Source organism: Papio anubis, chromosome 15 (assembly GCF_008728515.1).
Source record: "Papio anubis isolate 15944 chromosome 15, Panubis1.0, whole genome shotgun sequence".
Classification (NCBI taxonomy): domain Eukaryota; kingdom Metazoa; phylum Chordata; class Mammalia; order Primates; family Cercopithecidae; genus Papio; species Papio anubis.
Genome location: NC_044990.1, coordinates 10,251,470 through 10,277,419, shown reverse-complemented (window position 1 = coordinate 10,277,419; position 25,950 = coordinate 10,251,470). Strand labels below are relative to the sequence as shown.

Below are 25,950 nucleotides of genomic sequence, written 5' to 3'. Positions count from 1 at the left end.
TCTTTAGGAGCTGGACAGCACTCGGTGCTAACCTTATTTTGCTTTCTGGACCTTCATAAACTTCTGGTCCCTTTTCATCCCACCACATTGGTCATTCGCAGTATAGGCGAGCATTTTGTGCTTCAGTCACAAATGGAATCCAAATGCATTAATCACACTCTGCTAGCAGGGCGCACGCGAAAAAAGCAGCGAGAGTTTGGCTGAAGTCAACCCTGCTCCCCTCCCAGGAGCTCAGTGCCCAGCGAAAGGGTCGATGGAGGAGCCTCTCTGCTCCCCTGGTGCCTCTGACGGTCTGCTGGCTGCTAAGCTGTTGGGGAGCTACTCTGCCCCCGAGACCCAGGGCAATGCTATCAGTGGCGATGAGACATGGCCTGGGAACAGGGTGGCCAGCTCGTGCAGCCCTGCCGCACCCCCTCACACCCAGGCTGAGGCGGGGGTGCTGTGGGGCTGTGCACCTTTGGCGCTGCTCCCCTGCCTGGAATCCCTTTGCTCTGGGGCCACAGCACCCCCAGACCACCAGCAGACATGCCCTGCAACCCGCTCTGACTTTGGCCAACACAGGACTCCGTTAGTCCCCGGGGAGTTGTGGGTCCCCTGGATATTTAACCCTATGCGCAGACCATCCCTTAGGGAGGGGCAGCGCAGCCCGGCAAAGTCCCCATTGGGACAAAGGAAATGCAGAAGCGACGCCAATTGCTGAAAGGGGCACCTCCACAACCCCGGAGGGGACGAGGTCCTGTCTCACCCCAGACCCCCTTCCCAATGCAAAGCAGTCATTCTTCCCTTGGGGGCCTGCTGAGCACGCACTGATTAAAGATTCCACGAACTGAGGATGGGTTACAGGAGCGGATTGCTCTCCTGCAGCTGACAGTTTATAAATACAGACTTTCCGGGCCAACAGGAAAAGGAACTATTTCTTTGATGCTGCAGGTTTAGCCACAAGTAAAATTATGGTCAGAAGAGGGTCTTGCTATGTCTGGTCTCTCTTGTCAACAAAATAAGGATTCCCGGCTTCCAGAACATCCGCTTTGCCAACAGTCATGCTCAATAAGTCTTTTATGAGTGCATCAAAGGAATGAATGAAACCAATGAAAAAGTGAGCAAGCAGCACCAAGCTCTCCGAGCCTGCAGGCTAGTGATAGAGACATAATAGAATACAAAGCAAGAGAATAATGTCCCACGGGGACTCTGCACTTCTTTTAATCCTTTTTCTGCATCATCTTCTTTTCTCCATGCCTCTTACACACCCACTTCATTCATTCAACAAGTATTTACTGGGCAGTACCAGTACACCCACCAGCAGTGAACAGCTTACATTTTGATAGAAAGGGGCTGAAAACACAGGTTTTATGGCTGCAGATAATTTTAAAGAAAATGAGTGTTATTAAGGCCATAGCATAGGGTGATGGGACAGTGATGGAGATTGGGGGACAACTTCAGATAAGACAGTCATGAAAGGCTGCGCTGATGAAGCAATATTGGCCGTCCGCTGGCTACTCAAAAGGAGACGGGCCTTTCCGCAGATGGTATCATCAAGAAGAGTGAATTTCAGACTGGAAAATCCCAGCAGAGGTAGTAAAGAGGACATTCACCTATGGAAGTAATAAAAGAGTCTCTAGCAGCTAATGATTTTAAATCCTGCTCAGAATAGCTAAAAGCATGAAGGAATGTACAGACATAACCCTGGAAATTGAGTAATCTTTGTGGTATGGAGGATAAGAGGGGAGCTAAACCCAAACATGCTGATTATTCACCACAAGGGAAGAAAATGAAGATTTGAGTCCAGGTTGCTGAGTTTAATGTGAATTCTCAGCAAAATGCAAGACTTTCAAAAAGCTGGTTCACATGTCCTCAGGGATCTTCTTGTCTGCTCAGCAGGTTGTCCACCTGACCCTGAGCTGAGTGTTCAGAGCATGGAATGCCTTTGTCCAAACCTGAGTTCTTACACCCCCAACTCATCTCTCCTTCATTTTCATTTAATGTACTCACATTCATTCATTCATTCATTCATTCATTCATTTCACAAATACTTAGTGAACACTAAATGGCAGTCAGGATGCTACACGCTAGGGATACAAAGAAGCATAAAGTGCAGTGTTGCCCGCAGCAACTTCAGGAATTAGGCGGTAGGAATTCCACCCCAGGGCTGCCGCTCAGCTGGCTGTGTGCATATGGACAAATTCCTTAGCTTCTCTGCAGGCGGCTGCTTCCTCATCTGTCAAATAGGGATGACAGCACAGACTTAACAGTAAAGTATGTATGAAAGGAAGGAAGGACAGAGAGAAGATGGGAAGAAGGAAGGAGCTGAGAGGGGAAGAGGGGCACAGGGAGGAAGAATTGGCACTTACCTCAATTGTGAGGACTGGCTGAAATAGAAACACCTCACACAGTGCCTGGCACATGGTAATATTTATAAATACTGCCCCTCACTTCAAAGAGCTCACCACCGAGTGAGGAGATAGGAACACAGTTCAGATAATGGCGAGCATTTATTGAGTGCTTATAATGTGCCAGTTACCATTCTAAACTGTACACATTTGGACTCACTTCACCCTCAGCGCTTGGTGAGTTTGGGTCTCTTACTATTATCCTGACTCCATAAACGAAAACTGCAGGCATAGGAGGGTTAAGTAACTTGCCCGAGGTCACATAAGGAGTGAGTGGGCAGCAGAGCTGGGATTCAAGCCCAGACACTTTGGCTCCAATCACTGCACCCCACTGCCTCCTACAAGTATGAGCAAGTGTGAATACTGCCATGGGCACATGCTATTATGGGGGACTTGCAGCCCAGTAAGGAAGCGATGTGGCCAAGGAATTCTCCTGGGGTAGGGGGACTTCTGCATTTGGGAATCTCAGTATGCCCATGAGGAGGGAGTCAGAGGAAGAGGAGGCAAAGGGCAGCAGAGAGAAGAGGAGCAGAGAACTGGAAGGCACAGAGGAGCAGATCCATGTTGAAGCAGGGGCAGGTGATGAAGGTCATGCTGGTCATGCAGCCACATACACCATGCGAGGGGCTTGGACTTTATCCTCTAAGCAATGGGAGTCACAGGAAGCAGCGTGATCAGAATTACACTTTAGAAAGATTACTCTGGGGGCTGAATGGTCGTGGAAAAAAGAGGGTCATGGACTAGGGAGAGCCAGTTGGAGGGTTGCTGCCAGGGTGCCTCCAGGATCATGGCCAAAGGTATGGACTGGTTCACGACATATTTGGAAAATATAATTAGAAGAAAGCAGTTCTTATCAAATGAAAAGGCTGAACAAGAAAGAGGGGATGAAGACAACTCCCATCCCTTTGGAAACTGGAGGGAGACGGTGATAGCAGCTCCTGGACTATGGAAATGTAGGAAGAAACAGGGATAGAAAGCTCTCAGGAGCAAGTAGCTGCCTGCATCCCAAAGTCAGGGAGTTCTCCACCTCCCTTGGAAAATATTTCTTTTAGAACAAAAAACTTTAAATATATGGGAAAGTAGGGGGAATGGTACAATAAGTACCCATCACCTAGAGGCAGAAAGAATGAGGGTCATGATCAACTCAGTTTACCACTGGAGGCTATATGAGTAAACAGCAAACTGTTCTCACGAAAGCAGGATGTTGGCAAACTGACAGACTGAGTCCGCTGCCCAGAAGGAATGCTGAGGGCAGTCATGCCTCAGGCATAGTGTTTCTTATGATTATCTACAGGCACAACTGAAGCCTGTTAGCAATAATATGAACCTGTGATCAAGCAGCTAATCAACTGTGAGCTCCTCCTCCCTGCTATTGCTACCCAATAAATACAAAGGGCTGTAGAAGCTCAAGGCCCTTGCTTGCTAGAAGCAAGGAGCCCCTGGCCCCTTCTTTAGAACAGTTTCTTTTGTTTTGTTTTGATTTCTGCGTTCATCCCCCTTTGTTCAGTCCCATAGTAACCATCACAACTCTTCAACTTTTCCCACATCTGCTTCACATATACATAATATATATTTTTATTGTTATGCAACATTTCATTTTAGTTTTTATTGTTGTCAAATCATTTTAAATAAGCTACAGACATCATTACATTTACCCTTAAATACTTTAGTACATATCACCAAAAAATATTCAGCTAAGCAATTACAGTAACATTGTTGCACCTTGAAAAAATTAACTATTGAATATCATCTAAGACTGTATTAAAAGTTCCCTAACAGTCTCAGTATTATTTTATAGTACTTTTTTTTTTTTTTGAGATGGTGTCTCATTCTATCACTAGGCTGGAGTGCAGTGGTATGATCTTGGCTCACTGCAACCTCTGCCTCCTGGGTTCAAGTGATTCCCCTGCCTCAGCCTCCTGAGTAGCTGGGACTACAGGCGCACGCCACCACACCCAGCTAATTTTTGTATTTTTAGTAGAGATGGGGTTTCACCATGTTGGCCAGGATGATTTCGATCTCTTGACCTTGTGATCCACCTGCCTTGGCTTCCCAAAGTGCTGGGATTACAGGCATGAGCCACCACACCTGGCCAGTACTATTTTTTTCAAAACAGGATTCCATTAATGAACCCATATTGCTTTTGTTACACTTCTTTAGTCTCTCTAAATCTCCAACTGCCCTTGCCACATGATTCTCCTGAGTATTTGATATTGACTCGTTAAAGAAACCAAGTCAGGTTGCCAGGTAGAATACCTCACAGTCTGGATTTGTCTGATTGTTTCAGCCCATGTCACTTCTAATTTGTTCCTCTCTTCCTCACATTTCTGGTAAACTGAAAGTTCTAAAGGCATGACTGGATTCAAGTGAGACATGTTGATGAGCACGTGTCATTGGTGACACCATGGCATTCATACAGCATCCGATGCCAAGGTTTTGGTTTCAAAATACCATCCTGCTATTATGCTACCAAATGGAACCTGACAGATTCCAGGTTTGGGATGGGGAATGAAGTGGGTGGGCCTTGTTCTAGAAAGCACAGAAGTACCCATTTACTAACAGGTCATGTCAAAAGAACCCAAGAGCCAGCGTAAGGCAAACTCTGGTCAAATTTGGAACACCCTGAGCATCAAAATGAATGACGGGAATTGATTAAAACACAATACATAAAATTGTATAATACTCAATAATCAATCCATAGTCAAAAAAAAAAAAAAAATCCTCTGTTACTTTGAGAAGCAGCAGTGGCCCAGGTACTGTTGAGGCCGTTTGCTCTCAATAGCAGCTCAATCTGATCTAGGATTCTGTGTCTTGAATCCAGAATACTCTGATCTTGACTTAAACTTGGACCAAGAACATAGCTACCCCTCATGTGTGTGTCTGGAACAATCTGGTTTAGGTATCCACGATGATTCCCTGCTGGCAGGAAACTAGTCTCCACTAATATTAAATAATTGCATGGTAGTTTAAGCACCAGGCAACTTGACAGGTTCTATAAATCCCAATGTTACTTGTCAAGACTATAAGGTTCTTGAATCGGTTCGAAGCCCGAGTGCACGCCAACAGACAACATGAGGTTGGGTGGAGCAACATGCTATTTTAATGAGCACCTGGGTGCTGGCGGGCTGAGGCCTAAAATGGTGTCAGCCCCAAGTGAGGATGGGATAGGGGTTTTATAGTCCTCTGTAAACAGGAAGTGTCCTAGTCTGACGTGACTGCTACGTAGTACCCGGATGGCCTCTTCTTCAGGGCTAAGTGTCTTCTAGCCAGGGTGGGTGTCTTCTGGCCGGCTCCATTCCTGCTTCTGCTATCTTGCTGGTGTACGCTGCCGACACAAGTGGCCTTATGCCATGGGACTGACCTGAGGAGGGAGGAGTTACTTATTCCTTCAAGCTTTCGAGCTGCGGGGAGAATCTTTCAAAGATGTTCTAAATTAAGAATTTATTCATCATTTTTGGAATTAGCCTTAAAAAAGCTCAGGTTGCTAAGAGATGTAATTTTTTGTTAACTACAGAAGTTTTTAATGTTACATTTTGCTGATGCAGCACTTCCTCAGGATTAACTGGGTTGCCCTCTCATCGTCAGCCTGTACGTGAGCCACCTCCCAATCTTTGTAGCCATCACTCAACATTAAGTTGAGAATATCCTGAATAGCCAGGCTTGTCAATTATTCAAGGGAAACCAAGAAGGCAACACTAGCATATGATAAATAGACCTTTGTACTATTGGAGGAAAAAAAAAAAATCTTTCTTTGTACTTTCAATTTCAGAGGAAAGAGGTAAAGCCATGATTCTCGTGGGCATTTAATCAGCAAACCTATGTTTAATTGACAACTAATATGCAAGCTCCTGGGCCTCTATCAAATTTCTTAAGAGTAGCGTGAAGCTCCTGATGTCTTCCTGCCTTCTCATCAATCACATTAATGGTCTCTACTGGAAACAGAGCTCCTGACTACAGACTAAGCTGTGACCCAGTTGCCAGGGTACCGTTAGAGTAGGAGAAGCTCTCTTTCCCAGGGCTTCTCTTTCACCTTAAAGAAAATATTCTTCACAAGTCTTCATGGTTTAGACAGTGTAACAAGTGGTTTAAGTCATCCTTACTTACAGCTTCCTTACTGGCCATTGTGAAGGCTATAATCTGACACTCCTTTAATAAGCTCCCTATACTCCTTTTCGAGACAAGCAGCCTTGGCAAGAAGTATAATTCAAAAAATGGACTGCCCAGAATAAAATTCCCAGCTCATATCACAGGCAGAGCTATTATCACACCCATTTTATATTTCTGTCTGTATTTATATTTATATTTCAGTCTGTATTTCATGCTTATGGGCTCATGGCCTTCTAAAATCTGATGCTTTTAGTTTGGAAACTAGTTTCTTGAGTTCCATCTCTTATGTGCAGTCAATTCTCTCCAAACCATTATGAAGGCATCCCTCTTTGCTGAGGTTATGGCAGAAACAGATTCACTAGACTCTCTCCATTGGGTGGTGGCTTTGGTTTCTCAAAAAGAAGGTCAGAGAAAGGTTCCTAGAACACAAACTCTATGGAAGCATGGATCACGGAGATTCAAATAATTTCCTTTGCAAAGACTTCAGTGAATTCCCTCTTCAAATCTTTTTTAGGACAAGACTGGGAGTGTGAACATTTCTGTCAGCTTCAACTTCTTTTTCCCCCAACACTGTTAAGTTCTACCGAACATTTTAAGTTCCAAGATACACGTGCAGGAGGTGCAGGTTTGTTACATAGGCAAAGATGTGCCATGATGGTTTACCACACCTATGAACCCATCAATTAGATATTAAGCCCAACACGCATTAGCTATGTTTTCTGATGCTATCCCTCCCTCCACCATCCACCTCTGACAGGCCTGTGTGTGTTGTTCCCTTCCCTGTTTGTTGGCAGCATGTATAGCTTCTTTTGAGAAGTGTCTGTTCATGTCCTTTGCCCACTTTTTAATGTTTTTTTTTTTCTTGTAAATGTATTTAAGACTCTGGATATGAGACCTATATCAGATGGATAGATTGCAAAAATTTTCTCCCATTTTGTAGGTTGTCTGTTCACTGTGGTGATACTTTTGCTGTTCAGAAGCTCTTTAGTTTAAGTAGATTCAATTGTCAAGTTTTGCTTTTGTTGCAGTCACTTTCCACTTTTTCATCATAAAATCTTTGCCCATGCCTATGTCCTGAATGGTATTGCCTAGATTTTCTTCTAGGGTTTTTATAGTTTTGGGTTTTACATGTAAGTCTTTACTCCATCTTGAGTTAAGTTTTGTATGTGGTGTAAGGAAGAGGTCCAGTTTCATGTAAAAAAGGGGTCCAGTTTCAATTTTCTGCATGTAGCTAGCCAGTTCTCCAGCACCATTTATTAAGTACGGAATCCTTTCCCCATTGCTTGTTTTTGTCAGGTTTGTCAAAGATCAGATAGTTGTAGATATGCCATCTTATTTCTGAGTTCTCTATTCTGTTTCATTGGTCTGTGTCTGTTTTTGTACAGTGCCACACTGTTTTGGTTACTGTAGCCTTGTAGAATAGTTTGAAGTCAGGTAATCTGATGTCTCCAGCTCTGTTCTTTTTGCTTAGGATTGTCTTGGCCATATGGGCTCTTTGTTTTGATTCCATTTGAATTTTAAAGTAGTTTTTCTAATTCTACGAAGAATGTCAGTGGTAATTTAATGGGAATAGCACTGAATCTAAATAAATTACTTTTGGTAATATGGCCATTTTCATGATATTGATTATTTCTATCCATGAGCATGGAATGTTTTTCCATTTGTTTGTGTCCTCTCTGATTTCCTTGAGCAGTGGTTTGTAGTTCTCTTTGAAGAGGTCCTTCACTTCCCTTGTTAGCTGTATTCCTAGGAATTTTATTCTCTTTGTAGCAATTATGAATGGGAGTTCATTTATGATTTGACTCTCTACTTGTCTATTGTTGGTGTATAGGAATGCTTGTGAATTTTGCACATTGATTTTGTATCCTGAGACTTTACTGACGTTGCTTATCAGCTTAAGAAGCTTTTGGGCTGACGATGTGGTTTTCTAGATATAGGATCATGTCATCTGCAAAAAGAGACAGTTTGGTTTTCTCTATTCCTATTTGAATACACTTTCTTTCTTTCTCTTACCTGATTGCCCTGGCCAGAACTTCCAATGCTATGTTGAATAGGAGTGAGCTTCCATTTCTTTACCTTCATCAATTACTTTTTCTTTAATCTCTTGCAACTTCCTTGGGGTAACCTCCCATGGCCACTCACCCATCACCTGATTCATTGCTTCAAGAAGCAGCTCTCCTGTCAAATGCGGAAAGGCTGCCAGGGCATGGATTCACCTCATAACCCCCAACATCCCGATATTCATTAAGAATGCTGCCACTGGGACCCAGCCTGAAGCACCACTTCCACCAGGCTTTGCTTTCTTATGGACGTTTCTATCTTCACATCATGTTTTCACCTGTGTTTTTTCCTCAGAAAACAAAGTCTTCCAACCTCCACAGTCCTGCCAGGGCAGTTCAGAGCAGCCTTGCCCACAGCCACAAGGGCACCTCACCCCATCCGACTTGGAGGGCACGCGGGCAAATGTGGGGGCCCAAGTCCACACCCAGCTCTGGCCCCCACATCCCCTAGTCTGTGAGGTGCTGCCACAGCAACTGCTCAGTCTGACCCCAAAACCCCTACTGTTATTTGATTCTAATTGCCACCCCTCATGTTCTTCTACAGGTAGTGTTGTCTCCCAATTGCATAAGAATGCTGAATAAGATTTCTGAACTTTCATAATAGAATGGCAATCCTACCCCTGCCTCTTCTAGCGTCCAGAACACATAAATGTGTATTTAGCCCCATATGAAGTAGACAACACACCAAATCCTTTTGGAGAATTGTAGTTTTTTGCCATCCACTGCCAGCAAAGGCTCCACTAAGACTTGACAGTGAACACCCCTTAGGCAGCCTTTTTTTTTTCTCTATACCCCACCACCAGGAGTTTCCTTTTTTTTTAACTTCTATCAACTATTTCTACCCATTCTTGAATTTCTTGTAAAGGGAATCCTATGCTTTCTTTTGTGTCTGCCTCCTTTTGTTCAATATACCTGTGAGAATCATTCACATTGTAATGTCTACCAATAGTTTTCTCATTTTAATTGCTGTGAAGTAATTATCCATCATTGTATGCATATATCATAATTTGTCCATCTCTTCTTGGTAGACTTTTTTTTTCAATTTGGAGCTGTTATAATGAAGCAACTATGAACTCTGAACATTTCATTTTGTGGAACTGTGCACTCAGGAGAGGAATTACTGAGACATAGCGTACACCAGAGGTCAGCAAACTTTTTCGGTAAAAGGCAGATAGGAAATATATCGACTGTGCAAGCCATACACTCTCCATTGTAATGAGTCAACTCTACCATAGACAATATGTAAACAAATGGGCATGCCTGTGTAATACAATTTTGTTGACAAAAGCAGGTGGTGGCCTGGATTTAGCCCATGGGCAGCAGTTGGCTGAACCCTGGCATAGATATTTGGTTTGCTTTAGTAGAAAATGCTGAATAATTTTGCAGTATGGCTCTTCATTTAGTACTCTTAAGCAATACTTTATAAGAATTCAATAGATGCTTCACATTTTTGTCAACATTCAAAAGTATCAGGTCTCTTTAGTTTTGCCATTGTTGTAACCACATAGCATGCCTCACGGTGGGTTTATGTGTGATTTCATTAACGATATTGAACACTCAAAATACATGTATTGGCCATTTGTATTTCGTCTCTTGTGAGGTGCTTGTTCAAGTCTTTTGGACATTTTTGACTGCGTTGTGTTCTTGGATTTGTAGGAGTTACATTGGCTATGAACCTGTATTATCTACTGCTGCATAGCAATATTACCATAAACTTAGAGATGCAAATAAACATACATTTGTTATTTGACAGTTTCTGTGGGTCAAGAGTCTCAGCATGGCTTAGCTGGGTCCTCTGCTTTAGGATGTCTCACATAGCTGCAACAGTTACGTTGGCCAGGGCTGTGGTCTCATCTTTTGCTCAAATGAGGAAGGATCTTCTTTCAAACTCATGTGGTGGCAGCATTCAGTCCCTTGTGGTATATCCACCTTCCAGTCTGCTTCTTGCTGCCTGTTGCCTACAGGTTGCCCTTAGTTTCTCGCCATGTGGGCTTTCCCAACATGACTGCTTGTTTCCTCAAAGCCAGCAAGGAAGAGTATCTCCTCATGAGATGAATATTACAGGCTTATGGAATAGAGTCACATACACATAGTGACATACATCCCACCACTTTTGCCACATCCTATTGGTTAGAATCAAGTCACACAGGCCCATGAAAACTCAAGGGGAGAGGATTACACAAGGGTATGAATACCAGGAGTCAGGGGTCATGGGGACTAATTTAGAGTTGTCTGTCACAGAGTCGTTGTCAGATATGTCATACATATCTTCTCCAGTCTGTAATTTGCCTTTTCCTTTTCTTTGATAGAAAAAAAAAATCCACTTTTTAATTTTGTAGATAGCGTTTTGTTGTTGTTGGTTTGTAGAGTCAGGGTCTCATTACATTGCCTAAGCTGGTCTCGAACTCCTACCCTCAAGCAATTCTCCTGCCTCAGCCTTCCAAAATGTTGAGACTGCAGATGTGAGCCACCACACTGGCCCTAGATAGTGGTTTTTTATTACCTGTTTAATAATTCATCATTTACCTAAGATCATGAAGATATTTTAGTCTGGTTTTCCTCTAGACTAGTGTTTCTCAACCTTGGCAATACATTTGAGGCTAGATAATTCCTTGCTAATTATTCTTCTGTGCATTGCAGGGTGTTTAACAGCAGCTCTGGCCTACCCATCAGATGCCAGTAGCACTTCCTTCCAGTTGTGACAATCAAAAATCTTGCTAAATGTCTCCCAGGGCTAAAAGGCCCCCAGTTGAAAAGTACTGTTCTTAGATGCTTTATAGCTTAATTTTGGAATATAATGTCTATAATCCGAGTTAGTTGCTTTATATTGTTCCATATATCTAATTTCTCTACATTTACTGAAAAGTTCACTTCCCTCATGAATTGCAACTTTGTCGTACATTAAGTAATCATATATGTATGGATTCTGTTCAATTTATCAACTTCAATCGTCATGCCAGTAAAACACTTCCGTAGTTTTTTGGTAGGTCTTGAAATCTGTTCTTGTATATCTTCGAATTTTGTCATCATAATTGGCTATTCTAGGTCCTTTGCATTTCCTTCTATATTTTGAACCAATTTGTCAATTTTTACACACAAAAAAGTCTGAGATTTTTACTGGAAATAAATGTATACATCAATTTGAGATAATTGTAGTCATAACAATATTATTTCAGTACATAAAATGATAAACCTTAGTTCCTTTTTAGTATCGCTCAAGATTTTCTGGTTTTCAGCATAGAGATCTTGCAACTATTTACTTCTAGATATTTGCTAATGCTTTCCAGCTTTACTGAGGTATACTTGACATATAAAAAGAGTGTATACTTAAGTGTACATGATTGCATATATGTATACATTGTAAAATGATTGCCACAATCAAGCCAATTAGCATATCCATCCATTCCTGCACGTTTTTGTTTATTTTTGGTGGTGGTAACATTTAAGATCTACTTCCCTAGTATTTAATATTTCTTATACCATTGTAAATAACATTGTTTTCCTAATTTTATTTTCTAATTGTTTGTTGCTAGTATGTAAATATACAATTATTTTTTATATCAGTCTTGTATCTAGCAATCTTACTAAATTCATTATAAGATACTTTGAATTCTGTGTGTATGCAATCAGGTCATCTGTAAATATCTTTTTACTTCTCTTTACTCTTTATATAATTTTCTTTTCTTTCCTCTGACTGGGATCTCCTAAATGATGTTGAACAGAAGTAGTGATGGTGAACATTCTAATCTTTCCTCCAAATTTAGGGGGAGAAATAATTCAATATGAAAGCATTAGGTATTATGACACTTTTTTTGTAGACACTCTTTATTATATTGAGGAATTTACCCAGTTTCTGAAAATTACAAGGTTGGCTGCTGAATTCTGTCAAATACTTTTTTTCCTCCTTTTTTGTGCAGCTATTAAAACGGTTATACATTTTTCTCCTTTATTCTATTAATGTGGTCAATTACTTGATTTTTGAATGTTATAGCAGCCTTGCATCCCTGGAATAAACCCATTTGGTCATGAGTCACTATCCGTTTTATGTAACCTCTTTTTACATATTGCTGGTAATTTTGTTTAGGATCACTGTCTTTCATGTTCATGAAAGGTGTTAGTCTGTGATTTTCTTTTGTCAAGTTTTGGTGTCAGAGAAATCTGGGTCTCATAAATTCAGTTGGGAAATGTTTCCTTTTTCATTATGCTCTGAAAGAGTTTATGTTCCATAAACACAGTATTTCATCTTTAGATGCCTGGAGAAAATCACCGATGAAACCATCTGGGCCTAGAGTTTTCTTTGTAAGAAAGTGTTCAACTTTTAATTACATAATTTAGTCTATAGAAATTACATTTCTGATTACAAATGGAAGACAATAGAAACATTCTTGAAGATGTCAATTATATTAATTTTTGAGGAAATATACATAACTATAATATATAGAGATGTGGAAGCACAAGAGGTCTTCAATAAACCCAGAAATGCAGAGAGCACTGATATTTACATACCCACACATAGCATCACTTTTAATTTAGCATGCTATTATTGTTTTCTGCTCCCAGGCGTCCTAGAAAGGTTATTTTCATGTCTGGATTTCTGATTTAGCTGCAAGATGTAAAAATCCTACATAGTCAGACAACCCGCTTTGGCTATATCATCAGGAATGGCTTAAAAGCAAAAATGACATTCCAGTTATTCCACACACAAATCCCTGATATTAACATCCCTATCCTAAAAACAGCCATTTGGAAGGAAAGCCCTATTTCAAAGTAAAGGAAATGTGAATAAGACAATATCTGCTCCTGGAAATGTCAGACTCAAAACTGAGTTCTTTAGATGAGAGTCGATTCTAAAATAACATCTCTGACTTGTTATATAATAAAACATAATGGCTTTATAAACTTTATATAAACATTGTCAATTTCTGATGATTTTCTCTTAAAGGGGTAGCTCTGAAGTGATTATTCTCTCTTTAAACTGTATTTACTGGGCTGCTGACTTTTTTCTCTGATTTCATTCATTCCTTTTCCCCATCTCCCCTTCCCCTTCCCAGTCTAGACTAATGAACACAATATTTGAGAAATAAAAAACTTAAGCAAAGATCTTTTATTCGTGGTTAGGCTTACACGGTTCCAAAAAGTAAACATAATTACCAAAACACTTAAAAGTACCAGAGGAGGTGCCCCGGTATCAGTAGAAGGCACTGATCAGACCAAAGAAGAAAGCTTGACACGGATCGTCATGTACAGATGCCAGCTTCAGTCCTGTCAAATGAACATGTTGTTCTCTCAGTGGTAACAGTTAGTAGGCCGGAGCAGAACTGGAGACTCTTCTCCACTGGTGTAGGCAGCCAGGGCTCTCCAGGAGTATTATTATAGATGACGTGAAGGTGACTACCATGGTGGCAATGACAACAATCTCAGTTACAATGACAACAAAGCTAAGGCCATCAGTAGAGGCTTGATACGATCTAGAAATCCTTCTGGAGCCTCTCCTCAGCTGATCATCCCTGGTACATCTCTTGGATGGCCACAAAATCCATTTTCACAAAACTGAATCCAATGCATTGTGTTACCACTGCAACACACACGAGTTCTGGTAGTTGCTAATTTGGAAAAATGGTAAATACTAATACTATTGCATCATTTTGGGAATGAGTCAAATCTATACTACAAGAAAAACATAGGAACACACACACAGGTACTTTTGGTGGTATGGCTTTAAATTCTGTGCTTGGCTATAAAAAGCATTATAAGCAAAGTTAATGAATAACAGTTTTTATTAAAAAGAAAAAAAATAAGTAATTTACTATACCAAAATCAGTTTAAGACATATTAAATCAAATTTTACACAAATACCTTTACAAAAACTGAATTATATAATTAAACAGAGTGCTCTTCATACATTAATACTGAATATGTTAAGTTACTATATATTAAAGATATAATTTGAAAACTAGAGCTGTTTCAAAATACTGTGTTCAAATGTCATTCTTTGGGGACCCAGAGAAATTGCCTGATCACCATGTTGTCCTTCCACAAGGGGCTTCTCTTCTGAGTCAGAAGAGAGTCATTAAGTAACATTAAAAAAAGAGTAAAACATAAGGTCCAAATTTAATTCACTTCCTGAGCCTCACATAGAGCTTGCTGACTTGAACAAAACACATCAACATTGTTTTAAAATATTGAGGACACTATTTTCTGGCAGCATCTACTACACTTTCATGTTACAAGTAGGCCATAAAGATAGGGCTTCAGGGAGAAATAGAACACAGATGAACTTCTAAAGCAATACGAAGCTCTAGCAGAAGACCTCATTCTCTTTATGAGGCACAAACAGCAAAAGAAGAGATAAAACATAACCACCATGATTACAGACTTCAGGGGATTTCATATCTAGAGTTTCATGATGTTTTATGTACAGTATTATTCCTTAACACAGTATTATTATTCCTACTGAGTTCCCAGGAAATAACTTGCATCATCAATAATATGGTTTAAAAGTTCATACCATTGCTTACATCCATGTCAAAAGACTTTCACTCTTCTTTTTATATATACAAATAGAACTGTAGACAGTCCCATCTCTCCAGGCTCATGCCCAACTGAAACTTCCATTATAATGAAGAGACAGAACAGGAAAGGGACTTCTGGTACTATTTATTTTCCTGTGACAATAATAAAAACTGCTGTATCACAGCTTGTATAATAAACAGTCATCACTAAGTGTTAAAACAACTGCGTAAGTCAAAAGCAAGTGATTTTTCCCAGAAAAAAAAAAAAATGTTTCTCCTATGACCCCTTTTCTTCCTCTGTCAAAAAATACCATACATAAAATCTCCCCCTAAAGTCAGGAAGCGTCCAATGCCATGTGGCAGACACACGCGTTGTGAGCACAGCACAGTGGGATGAGGCCACAGTCTCCAGTTCATTCCCTGCGCAGGCTATGCTCACAGGTCACCCTGCTTTATAACTCCTCTCGAAAACCTTTCTGTGTGTCCTGCCGGGCTTTGGCTTCCTCAGTGGGTGCCAACCATGTGAAATACACCTTCACTGGATCGATGTTCCAGTGTTTGTGGAACGATATGGGAACCTGATGAGAAAGGTAGTCCTTAGGGTAATCCACCGGCCGAGCCTGCAGGAAAAAGAGAGAGTTAGGCTTCCTTGTTGATTGAAAATAATTTTGCTGCAGAAGAGCATTTGAGTTGATAAAGTGGATTGCTTTACTTCACTACTTAATATTGGCTATGGGAATCTAAAAGCAAAAAGGAAACTATTTTCTGATCTCTTTCTTCTAATTCCAGGTTCTTTGCTTTTGTGTCTCCAATTACCTTAATACCCCAAATGCACTGCTTTTTGCTTCTATGTTCCACAGTCTTGCCTCTGGGAGATTCCTGAACCATAGTAATAAATACAAAAAGCTTTCTGTGGTAAGCCATTTAAGTTACTATTATCACTTCTGCACAAAGACAGAAAAACTGTTACATTCCAGGTACTTCTAAGGAAACTCTGGCCATATGTGGGTTGTGGGGGGCCAGAAGTGGGTTGTGGGGGGCCAGGGCAAAGATTTCTCAGATTTCCCTTGGCCTGTCTACTGCTCTAATGTGTAATTAGGTGACGTCATTTGAAGAAAGAAAAGGAGCTCACTGGGGGAGAAGGATAACATAACTCATACTCTCTTCCTGCCCAAATATCTAGTCTAGTTCCAGAGGTGTAAATGAGGTGTAAATGAGAATTGCAAGTAACCCAAAATTGTCTGCGAAAGGACCTAAAAAGTTTTTATATTATCTACATTGCAACATTTTTTAGAGGTTAGAAAATAAAACTTAAGCAGAACTAGATACAGGTTAGAATAAGATTGAAGAAGTAACCTATGGGGTTAGAAAGAAACTGAAATCAGATACTATGTTGTTTTCTCTAAGCAAAGTATCCAGTTTCTCTTGGGAATCTGGGAATCACCTTTTTTTTTTTTTGAGATGGAGTTTCACTCTGCCGCCCAGGCTGGAGTGCAATGGGGCAATCTCAGTTTACTGCAACCTCTGCCTCCTGGGTTCAACTGATTCTCCTGCCTCAGCCTCCTGAGTAGCTGGGATTACAGGCATGCACCACCATGCCTGGCTAATTTTTTGTATTTAGTAGAGACGGGGTTTCACCAAGTTGGCCAGCCTGGTCTCGAACTCCTGACCTCAGATGATCCACCTGCCTTGGCCTCACAAAGTGCTGAGATTGCAGGCGTGAGCCACTTTGCCCGGCCAGTAACCATCTTAAATTTGTTTATTAATTTATATGGGCCATCTGTTTTATAAAGTAACTCATTAGGTCATCGATACTACAATTGTCTTGACTATCAAAACCAGATGTGATGCATCTTAAAAACAAGCCTTTTGTAGGCTACTATTTTATTACAGTCTGCCTAAATCTTTGATATGAATAAACTCCCTTAAATGGTTTACAGAATACCTTTGTTAAATTTTATCTCATTTAATCCTAGAAACAACCTTGTAAAATGGACAGAATATTATGGTTCACTTCCAGTTTACTGCTGAGGAAACCGGAGCTCCCAGAAGTAACATGACTAGCAAACACTGGACTAGAGACCAGAGAGAGGTGCTGAGCCCAGGGCCAGTGCTCTGCCAGGGCACGGGCTGCCTCTGCTCAAGCCGTCTCACCACCGGCTGGGCACACTCAGCAGCGCCTGGCCTAACCTACCTCCACCAGCACAAATACACTATTCAGACGAGTGTTCCAACAATAATATCTGCGGAGAAAAGGTCAAAAGAATCTAAGGGGAGAACTTTCACAACTGCTATTTTTAAGAAATTGTAACTGCTCATGGAGATAAAAATCTAAGAGGAATTTTAAAAGGAAGAAACAGTGAGACAGACAAAAAATACACACTGGAATATAGTCTAATAGAGTTGGGAAAGGTTTGAATATTAGGTGAAGGAATTCATTTATTATATGATGTTTCTTTGCAAGGCCCTCTGAGAGAGTTTACTGGCAAGGAAGAAAACCAAGGACAAACACTCTCTCAATTCCGTTAGAAGATAATTCCACAATGATCCCAGAAGAAAGCGTAGTCCCCCTTATCCATGGTTTCACTTTCTGAAGTGTCAGTGTCCCACAGTCGATTTTAGTCTGAAAATGTTAAATGGAAAATTCCAGAAATAGACAATTCCTAAGTTTTAAGTTGTGGGCCCTTCTGAGTATCAGGATGAAATGTGGGGTGTCCCACTCCATCCCGCACTGGACAAGAATCCTCCCTTTGTCCAGCACCTTCATGCTGTCTACACTCCCCGCCCCTGAGTTGCTAGAAGCCGCCTCATTATCCAAGTCCACTGCTGCAGTATCACAGTGCTTGTGTTCAAGGAACCCTTATTTAAGAATAGCCTAAAGCAACAGTAGTGATGCCAGCATACAGTTATAATTGCTCTATTTTATTACTGTTCATCTCTTACTCTGCCTACTTTCTAAAGTAAACTTGATCATAGGTATGTAAAGTATAAGAAAAAACAAAGTATACGTAGGATTCAGTATATCCAAGGTTTCAAACATCCACTGGGGGTGGGGGGAGGGGGAGTCTTGGAACGGTACCCCCTGTGGTTAAGGAAGGGCTACTGTAAAAGCAATGGAAACAAATCCTTGCTTGTTTTTCACCTTTAAAAATGAACTGTTGAAGACAGAAATGCATCTAACAGGAAAAAAAAATAAACCGTAACAATTTTTCCCTCAATTAATGCAGATTCTAGAAGTGATTCACTGCATCTCAGGGAGCCTATGCATGCATTAAAAGAGCTGACTTATTAAACATTACAATTTGCTGGTCATTTTTGACAAATGAGGTCATGGAAAAGCATTAGACAAAACTAGAAAAGTGAAATACATCCAAAATGGTATCTTTAATACCAAGAAGTCTATGCAGCCTCTAATAATCATATCTCTCTGCCCAAAATGCCAAGAGGAAATCCCAAACAGGAGGGTGAGGGGTGGGGAAGAACTTGAGGAACAGAGTGTAGTAGGCATCTGCATACAGGAAGAGAGAGAGGCTGAAACTGCATAAGACAGACCTACAGCCGGACGGGCGTGGTGGCTCAAGCCTGTAATCCCAGCACTTTGGGAGGCCGAGGCAGATGGATCACAAGGTCAGGAGATTGAGACCATCCTGGCTAACACGTGAAACCCCGTCTCTACTAAAAATACAAAAAATTAGCCGGGTGAGGTGGCACACACCTGTAGTCCCAGCTACTCGGGAGGCTGAGGCAGGAGAATCGCTTGAACCCAGGAAGCACAGGTTGCAGTGAGCTGAGATCATGCCACTGCACTCCAGCCTGGGCAACAGAGCAAGACTTCATCTTGAAAAAAAGAAAAAGGAAAGACCTCCTACATTGGGCAAAATTAGAACTTTTCATCTGTAAATACTGGAGCACACTAAACAGGGCAACAAATGGAGACTAAAATCACATTTCCTTAGACAAATGCATTTTTATAACTGTGTTAAAAAAATGATTTCCATACCACACAGTTCACCCACCATAATGGTGGTCTAAAACTTTTTGGGAAATTTCCGGAGTTGAGCAACCACCAACCATTGCACACTGCCATGTCCATTAGTGGCACACAATTTTGGAAGAACAGAAAACCACATGCTCTAGGTGCTGTGCTTTCAACAAAGGGAAATACTAGGTATTCCCTGGAGTCCCCTTCTAAATCTGTGAATTCACAGTAACTTTCTCTAAAAACAGAAGTAATGTGACGGCCCAGGCAATTCTGCATTTGAGACTGCTTCCAAATGCCCACTCTGTCTCTAGCTCATCAGGATTCTTACATTTTATCGCGTTGCCTCATATTTCTTTGTGAAGATGAACAAACACAGTTTGGACCAGTGTTTAAACACTATAAATGGAAAGCAATGTCCAAATCGTTATCAAACTCTCTAAAAGAGGCTTAAGAATTGGAAGATACAGGCGTTATCTGTTGGGGAGGATAGGTTTTAAACATATTTTATGATTTTAGAAGAGTTTAAAATGTATGTGAATTGGGGAAATCAAGGGTTCTGAAGTGGGGGAAACAACAACCTTTTTTAAAAAAATTATCTTCAAAGGACTTTCGCCTATAGATGATTTTCCTTCTTTCTTTTCTCCTTATCATTTTACTAGCTAATTTATTCTTCCCTAAATGAAAAGGGCTGCTATAAAAATCTAAGACCTGTCACACTAAACTTGATAAATTATTTCCCTTATACACTAACAGTTTTAATTACCCCTTTTATTGCGTGACTGAAACACCATGAAACAGAGCGAGAGAGGGAGCCGCAGAGAATAACGCTTTCTTTCCTAAGTCATCCTAACACAACACAGGCCTAAAGCGGGTAAGACCTCTGAAAGTCCTAAAGGACAAATAAGTCTCTTCTAACTGACATCAGAAAGGTTTTTCATACATTTCCTTATATTAAAGGTCTATTCGTATGCTCTGTTATTGTCTCAAGGATACAGAAATGGATTCTGCCTTTCCTGATGATGCAAACACTTTCTTAGTCTTATTTGAGTTGTTTTCTATAGTACTATTTCTGTCATGCTAAGTTTTCTATATTGCTGTGATAATGTTTGCTACTGGTTACTAAATAAATAAAGCACGGGCCAGGTGCAGTGGCTCACATCTACAATCCTAGCCCTTTGGGAAGTTGAGGTGGGAGGATCGCTTGCGTCCAGGAGTTTGACACCAGCCCAGGCAACATAGTAAGACCCCCATTTCCATAAAAAAAAAATTTAAAAATTAGTCAGGCATGGCGGTGTGTGCCTGTAGTCCCAGATACTTGGGAGACTAAGGCAAGAGGATCATTTGAGCCCAGGAGATCAAGGCTGCAGTGAGCCACGTTGCAGTGAGCAAGACCCTATCTCAAAATAAATAAATAAAAATAAGTAAATAAAGCATAAAAACTATTTTCAGTATAAGAGAAGGCACCTAAAATACATATGCATACACACTTCAAGTTTCAAAAACTTTAAATTTCTTGAAGGAGGATATTAGATGGGTATGGATCTATGGTTATTTTAAGTTTGTGAACATCTGCTATTATTCTTAGCAGAAAATTCACTGACTTGGTTCGTAAAAGATACTAAAAATAAAGCAGAAGGATTTCCTTCTCCAACCCCCAAACTGCAATATGGGGAGGCTATAAGCACTACTCGTCCCTGGTAAACATAAGCTCATGTCTTCTGTTCCATAACCCCAAGAATATATGCTTACTGAGATACCCAATTGCAATTTAATAGATTTTAGCCATTCAGTTTAATGGCAAGTGAAGGAGAAAAATCTCAGTAAAAAGACAGACAGTGTAAAAACTGAGGATGGTGTAGAATTACATAGACTCAGTGGCCAGTAGGACAATATTAGGTCAGTACTATGTATTTCTAGGCAGCATCCAGTAATTTTTAAATGCCACCAATCTTTCTAACTAAAAAACAAAAACCAAAAAAATCTGGGCGCGGTGGCTCACGCCTGTCATCCCAGCACTTTGGGAGGCCGAGGTGGGTGGATCACGAGGTCAGGAGATCAAGACCATCCTGGCTAACACAGTGAAACCCCATCTCTACTAAAGAATACAAAAAATTAGCCGGGCATAGTGGCAAGTGCCTATAGTCCCAGCTATTCGAGAGGCTGAGGCAGGAGAATGGTGCGAGCCCACGAGGTGGAGGTTGTAGTGAGCCAAGATTGTGCCACTGCACTCCAGCCTGGGCGACAGAGCAAGACTCCGTCTCAAAACAAAACAAAACAAAACAAAACAAAAACCCAGATTTTCCCTGGTCCTACATGTGAGGATCCCAGTCAAACGTCACTTGGTTTTCAGTATGTTTTTGCCTCCCGTCTTCATGATGTACATGATGCAGTGTTACATCAAACAGGGTAACAGTCCTGTTAAGGACGTTCCCCTGGAGCCTGTCAACACAGTTCTTTGTCTGTTTCCAGGATATGTGAAGAGAAGGTAGTCAAATTCTTAAGTGAGAAGAACCTGTCCCCCACCCGCCGTGAGGGAAGAATAAAAAGCATTTCCTCACCTGGTGGAAGAGAGGGCTGTGTGTCACAGGGATTCCCAAGCCACTGAAGCACATTCCCAGAACCATATCATCGGGAGCATCATTGCTGTAGCACCGACATTTACTGGCGAGAAGTCTCCTGATGGCTTCTCTGCTGAAGACCATTCTAGTGGGAGCCAGAGCAGAGAAAGGGGTTAGAGCAGCTCCACAGGGACCGCTGCGGCACAAATGGGCCCCGGGAAACAGGACTCTACTCCTCCAGACTGACAGGCAATAGCAGCTTTCTCTAGTTACTGAGCTCAGGTAAAACCCTACCTGTTGTCTTTTAGTCTTCTGGCCCTTTCCAACACTTTTGTACCAAGTTCCCAAAATAATTTCTCTTTGTTTTAAAATACAGTTTGGTTTCTCGTTTCCATTCTGATCCTAAGGTAGAAATGAATCTTTTTAACAATCATAAAAAGCTCAAAAACCGAAAGGGCTGAAGGAAAAATACGATTCACAAGTTCAGTCTCGATCATCAAAGACTTTCTTTAAGGCAAAACTACTTAAAATTCATCCATATAGTCCCATTGCCACATATAGGGCCTTGCCCACAGCACTCAATAAAAGTTTGATGCATCAAACAAGCGAGAACAAAGTTGCCTTTGCAAAGACCTTCTTCCTGGGGGAGGAAACATTCTGTGAATCATTCTAGGAGGAAGGAAAAAAGGACAAAGAGCTTGAATCCCTGAATCAAAAACACTGATTCCACATGCTGGGCTCAATTCGTCACAGTTTTACCTAATGCTAGTGGCCAATCCCCTCCGCCATCCCCTGCGACAGTGCAGGACTTCCTACCTGCCCTTGACTAGACAAGAGACTTTCTTTACATAAGATGTTGTAACAAAATAGGAAGGTATAAAAAGAAACGAAGTTCCTGTCAACTACAGAGAAAGGAAAACTGCAAGTCTGAAAACCCACCATAAATTGCCTTTCTCTTAGAAAGCCTGCTGTCCACAGTGAAACCTCCCCCGCCACATTTTTTGTGGCTGAGTGGAACTCCTACACCCAATCGGCCACGTTGGGCTCAAGCTACTGACTCTGGGAAAAGAGCGTACATGAGAATATGGGTGGGCAGTAAATAGTAAAAATGCTTTTTTTCTTTTGTCAGCATCCAGTAGAATGAGAAAAATAAGAAAGCCTTTCATTTTTTTTGATCCGCTCTCTGAAAAACTAACTTTATAGGAAGATGAAACGTGAGCATGAACTTTTAATTTGTAATTATTTTATACTTTTGCCTACTCAGTCTCACATTAATTATTCGCATAAACTAAGTGAATATGAGCCGTCAATAACACTTGTTTATTAGCATGCTGATGAGTTCTTTCCAAATAAGGTTGCTCGCCAAAATGGAAAACTACCAGTCATATCCTGGTTGGAAAGAACACTTGTCTGCTCTGGCCACCAACTATTAAATGTTAACAAGATGTTGAAAGGCTACAGGATTATTTTATTTCCCTCAATATACAATATACAAATGTCTAAAATAAGAAAAACTGAAATGAGAGTCTGGGACTTGCTCAAGAACACAGTGCAGATCAAGAAGATGTAGGAAGGGAACATGCATGAGAAACACGCCTGCCCCTCCTGGCCTTCAGCCCATAGACAGGTCATGGTGGTCTCTCTGGGTAACACTTCCTGCTGCCTCTTCTGAGGACACTGCCCAACATCTTATTCTGGTGTAGTCATTTGCTCCCAAGGCTGCCAAAAGGCTGATGATAGATACCCTAAGCACAGCTTCCTCCCTAAATGCACATATGTAAATAAGTATTTTCAAAAAGAAACGGTCAAAACATCACATGTTCTCACTTGTAAGCAGGAGCTAAGTTATGAGGATGCAAAGGCATAAGAATGATACAATGAATGAACTTTGGGAACTCAGAAGAAGGGTGGGGATGAGGGATAAAAGACTACACATTGGATACAGTGTACACTACTTGGGTGATAGGTGCACCAAAATCTCAGAAATCGCCACTAAAGAACTTACTCATAAAACCAAACACCGCCTGCCCTCAAAAACCTATTGAAATTTAAAAAAGAAAAGCAACTTGTTTTCTCCAAGTACCAAAACTTTCATGGAGTAAGCAACAAAGTGAAAAACAGACACTTGGATTCAAATAGTACAAAGGTCTCATGCTCCAAATAATGCAAAATACCTACACAGAAACCACAGGAACCTGTATGTCTGACTCGGCTTTGTCAAAACATCCTTACCTACGACAGATGGTTTAAGGTAGTGGTTTTCAAAAATTTACGTGACTGTGACCCACAATTAGAAATCAAGAAATGAATTTCACATTGCAACCATTTATGTTTGGTGCGTGAGTCTGCCTGGGTATGTATAAAGCTGAAACAAAACTGTCACAAACAATACCTACCTTTATGACATGGAATGCACTCTGATATTTTCCATTTTATTCCATTCCACTCAATAGTTCATTAATTTAAAATGCTAGTTATGGTCCATGAATTGGTTTTACAAGCCACTGATTCTGACTTGCTGTTAAAAGGCATATTGGTTCTCAAGCTAGAGCATCAGAAAATTCTACTGTAATACTAGAGAAACTAATCAACATTACGTCTTACAGCTTTTATCAAAGGTTGATGTAAGAGACAATCTCATGAAGAATGTTTCTGCATCTTTGTAAAAGTGCTATTAAAAACAGAACATCACATTGGTCAATGTTAGTTATATAAAGATCAGGGCCTTGGGTTCATGGATTTGTTTATTCATTTATTCCCTGTACCTTGAACAACATGAGTCCTTATGCTAAGAAGTGAGGAAATAATGAGAAATGAAACACACAGGTACTGCCTTCAAATAATGCATAATGTAAGTGGAAAACAGAAAAGTAAATAGGCAATTAAATGATAATGGTTTGCATAATATGCTATGAAAGTACATTAGAAATGCACTAAACCCAGATTTGAGAGGCTAGACTGGGCTAAAGGCATTCAAGAGTAAATGGTGATAGCTACGGTGAGTCCAAAAGAACGAGGAACTAGACAGGCAGAAAGTTGGGGAAACAGTGCTATGCAGAGACCAGCAAATGTCATATCTTGGGAGGAGAGGAAAAAAATAGTGCTTCAGAGAAACTGAAACAAGTTCAGCAAGAGTTCTTTAAGATGAAGGTGTAGATGGATGAGGCTAGAAAGGTAAAACAGCATCTGCCAAGATCATGAGAGGTCTTATAAGCCTTGGAGTGTGGACTTGGTCCTAAAAGCAATGGGAGAAGTTCTACTGCCAGTTAGGATATCAGAGGATGCAAAAGACTTTCATGCCATGATAAAGTAACACTCAAAAATATTCAAATAATAGGAAAATCATACGTAATTATGAAACTGAAGAGAGGTAAATGCCACGAAGCCTAGATGAATGAATTTCTAGAGAGAAAAATCCTTGCTAGGGGAGTAGCAGGCCAGCCATGGCAGCTTTCAGCAGCAAACTGGGCCTAGTAAGTAGGTAGAAGACAAAACTACTCTTGGGCCTTTGGGCCCAAAGCAGTGGCCTCATCAACACCCAGGGAGGCTGTTAATCAGGCAAACTAGAGATGATCAAAACTGAGAACTCATCCCAGATCAACTTGACTCTTGTTAAAATCTGAATGATCATCTCTTTGTCTTAGGTGCTAAAGTAGAAAAAGGTTCACACTCTTGGGGAAAAGTAAAGACAATGAGAAGCCATTGAGGGCATCTGAGCAGAGGGGAGAGAGGACCAGATCTGCTTTTAGATAGGTCCCTTTGACTACAGTGTGGACAACAGCATGGAGTGGAGTTTAAGACAAAAAAGTAGGGAGAACAGGAGGCTGTGGCAGGAACTCATACAGGAGATGACAGTGACCTGGTTGAGATTACTGGAGGTAGAGAGAAGTATTGATGAAAGAGCGATTTAGGAAATAAAATGGACAGGACTGGGTGATTCAGTTGATTGCAGGGAGTGGGGAAAGAAGGAAAGAAGGAGAGAAAGGGTGAGAGCTGACTCACAGACTCCTGGGGTAAGAACTCATATATGCCAATGTCTTCCCTGAGAGGGGCACATTGGAAGAACCAATCAGGGGTTACAGTCAGCAATGACAAGGTGCTGAGTGTGATGTGTCTGTCAATCAGTCAAGTGGAGATGCCCTTTGAATCTATGAATCTGGAGGCCAGCAGAGCTCCAGACTGGAGAAAGAGTTCTGGGTACATTCAGCATCAAGCTATACGATCATCCAGGGACAACACGGGTTGAGAAGGAGGACTAGAAAAGATGCCTGAGAAACATAAGACATTGGAGAAACATAAGACATTGAAGGGATAGATAGAAACAACCGAGAAGGAATGACCAGA

General features: G+C 41.0%; 1 protein-coding gene across 7 annotated transcripts in view; it reads right to left on the bottom strand.

Annotated features, from left to right (window-relative positions):
* Window positions 1-13,643: 13,643 nt before the first annotated feature.
* Window positions 13,644-25,950, bottom strand: part of B3GLCT (beta 3-glucosyltransferase) — a 121,379-nt gene continuing 109,072 nt past the window's right edge. For 6 of the 7 annotated variants that reach the window (XM_003913734.4, XM_017951082.3, XM_017951081.3 and 3 more), the window contains 2 exons: window positions 21,607-21,751; window positions 13,644-15,686 (listed from right to left, as the gene is read on the bottom strand). In XM_003913734.4, the coding sequence (XP_003913783.1) occupies window positions 15,519-15,686; window positions 21,607-21,751 (313 nt within the window). In that variant the 3' untranslated portion in view covers window positions 13,644-15,518. Of the gene's footprint in view, window positions 15,687-21,606; window positions 21,752-21,900; window positions 22,009-25,950 lie in introns of those variants that run through there. The other variant, XR_002518279.1, reaches the window with a different exon arrangement.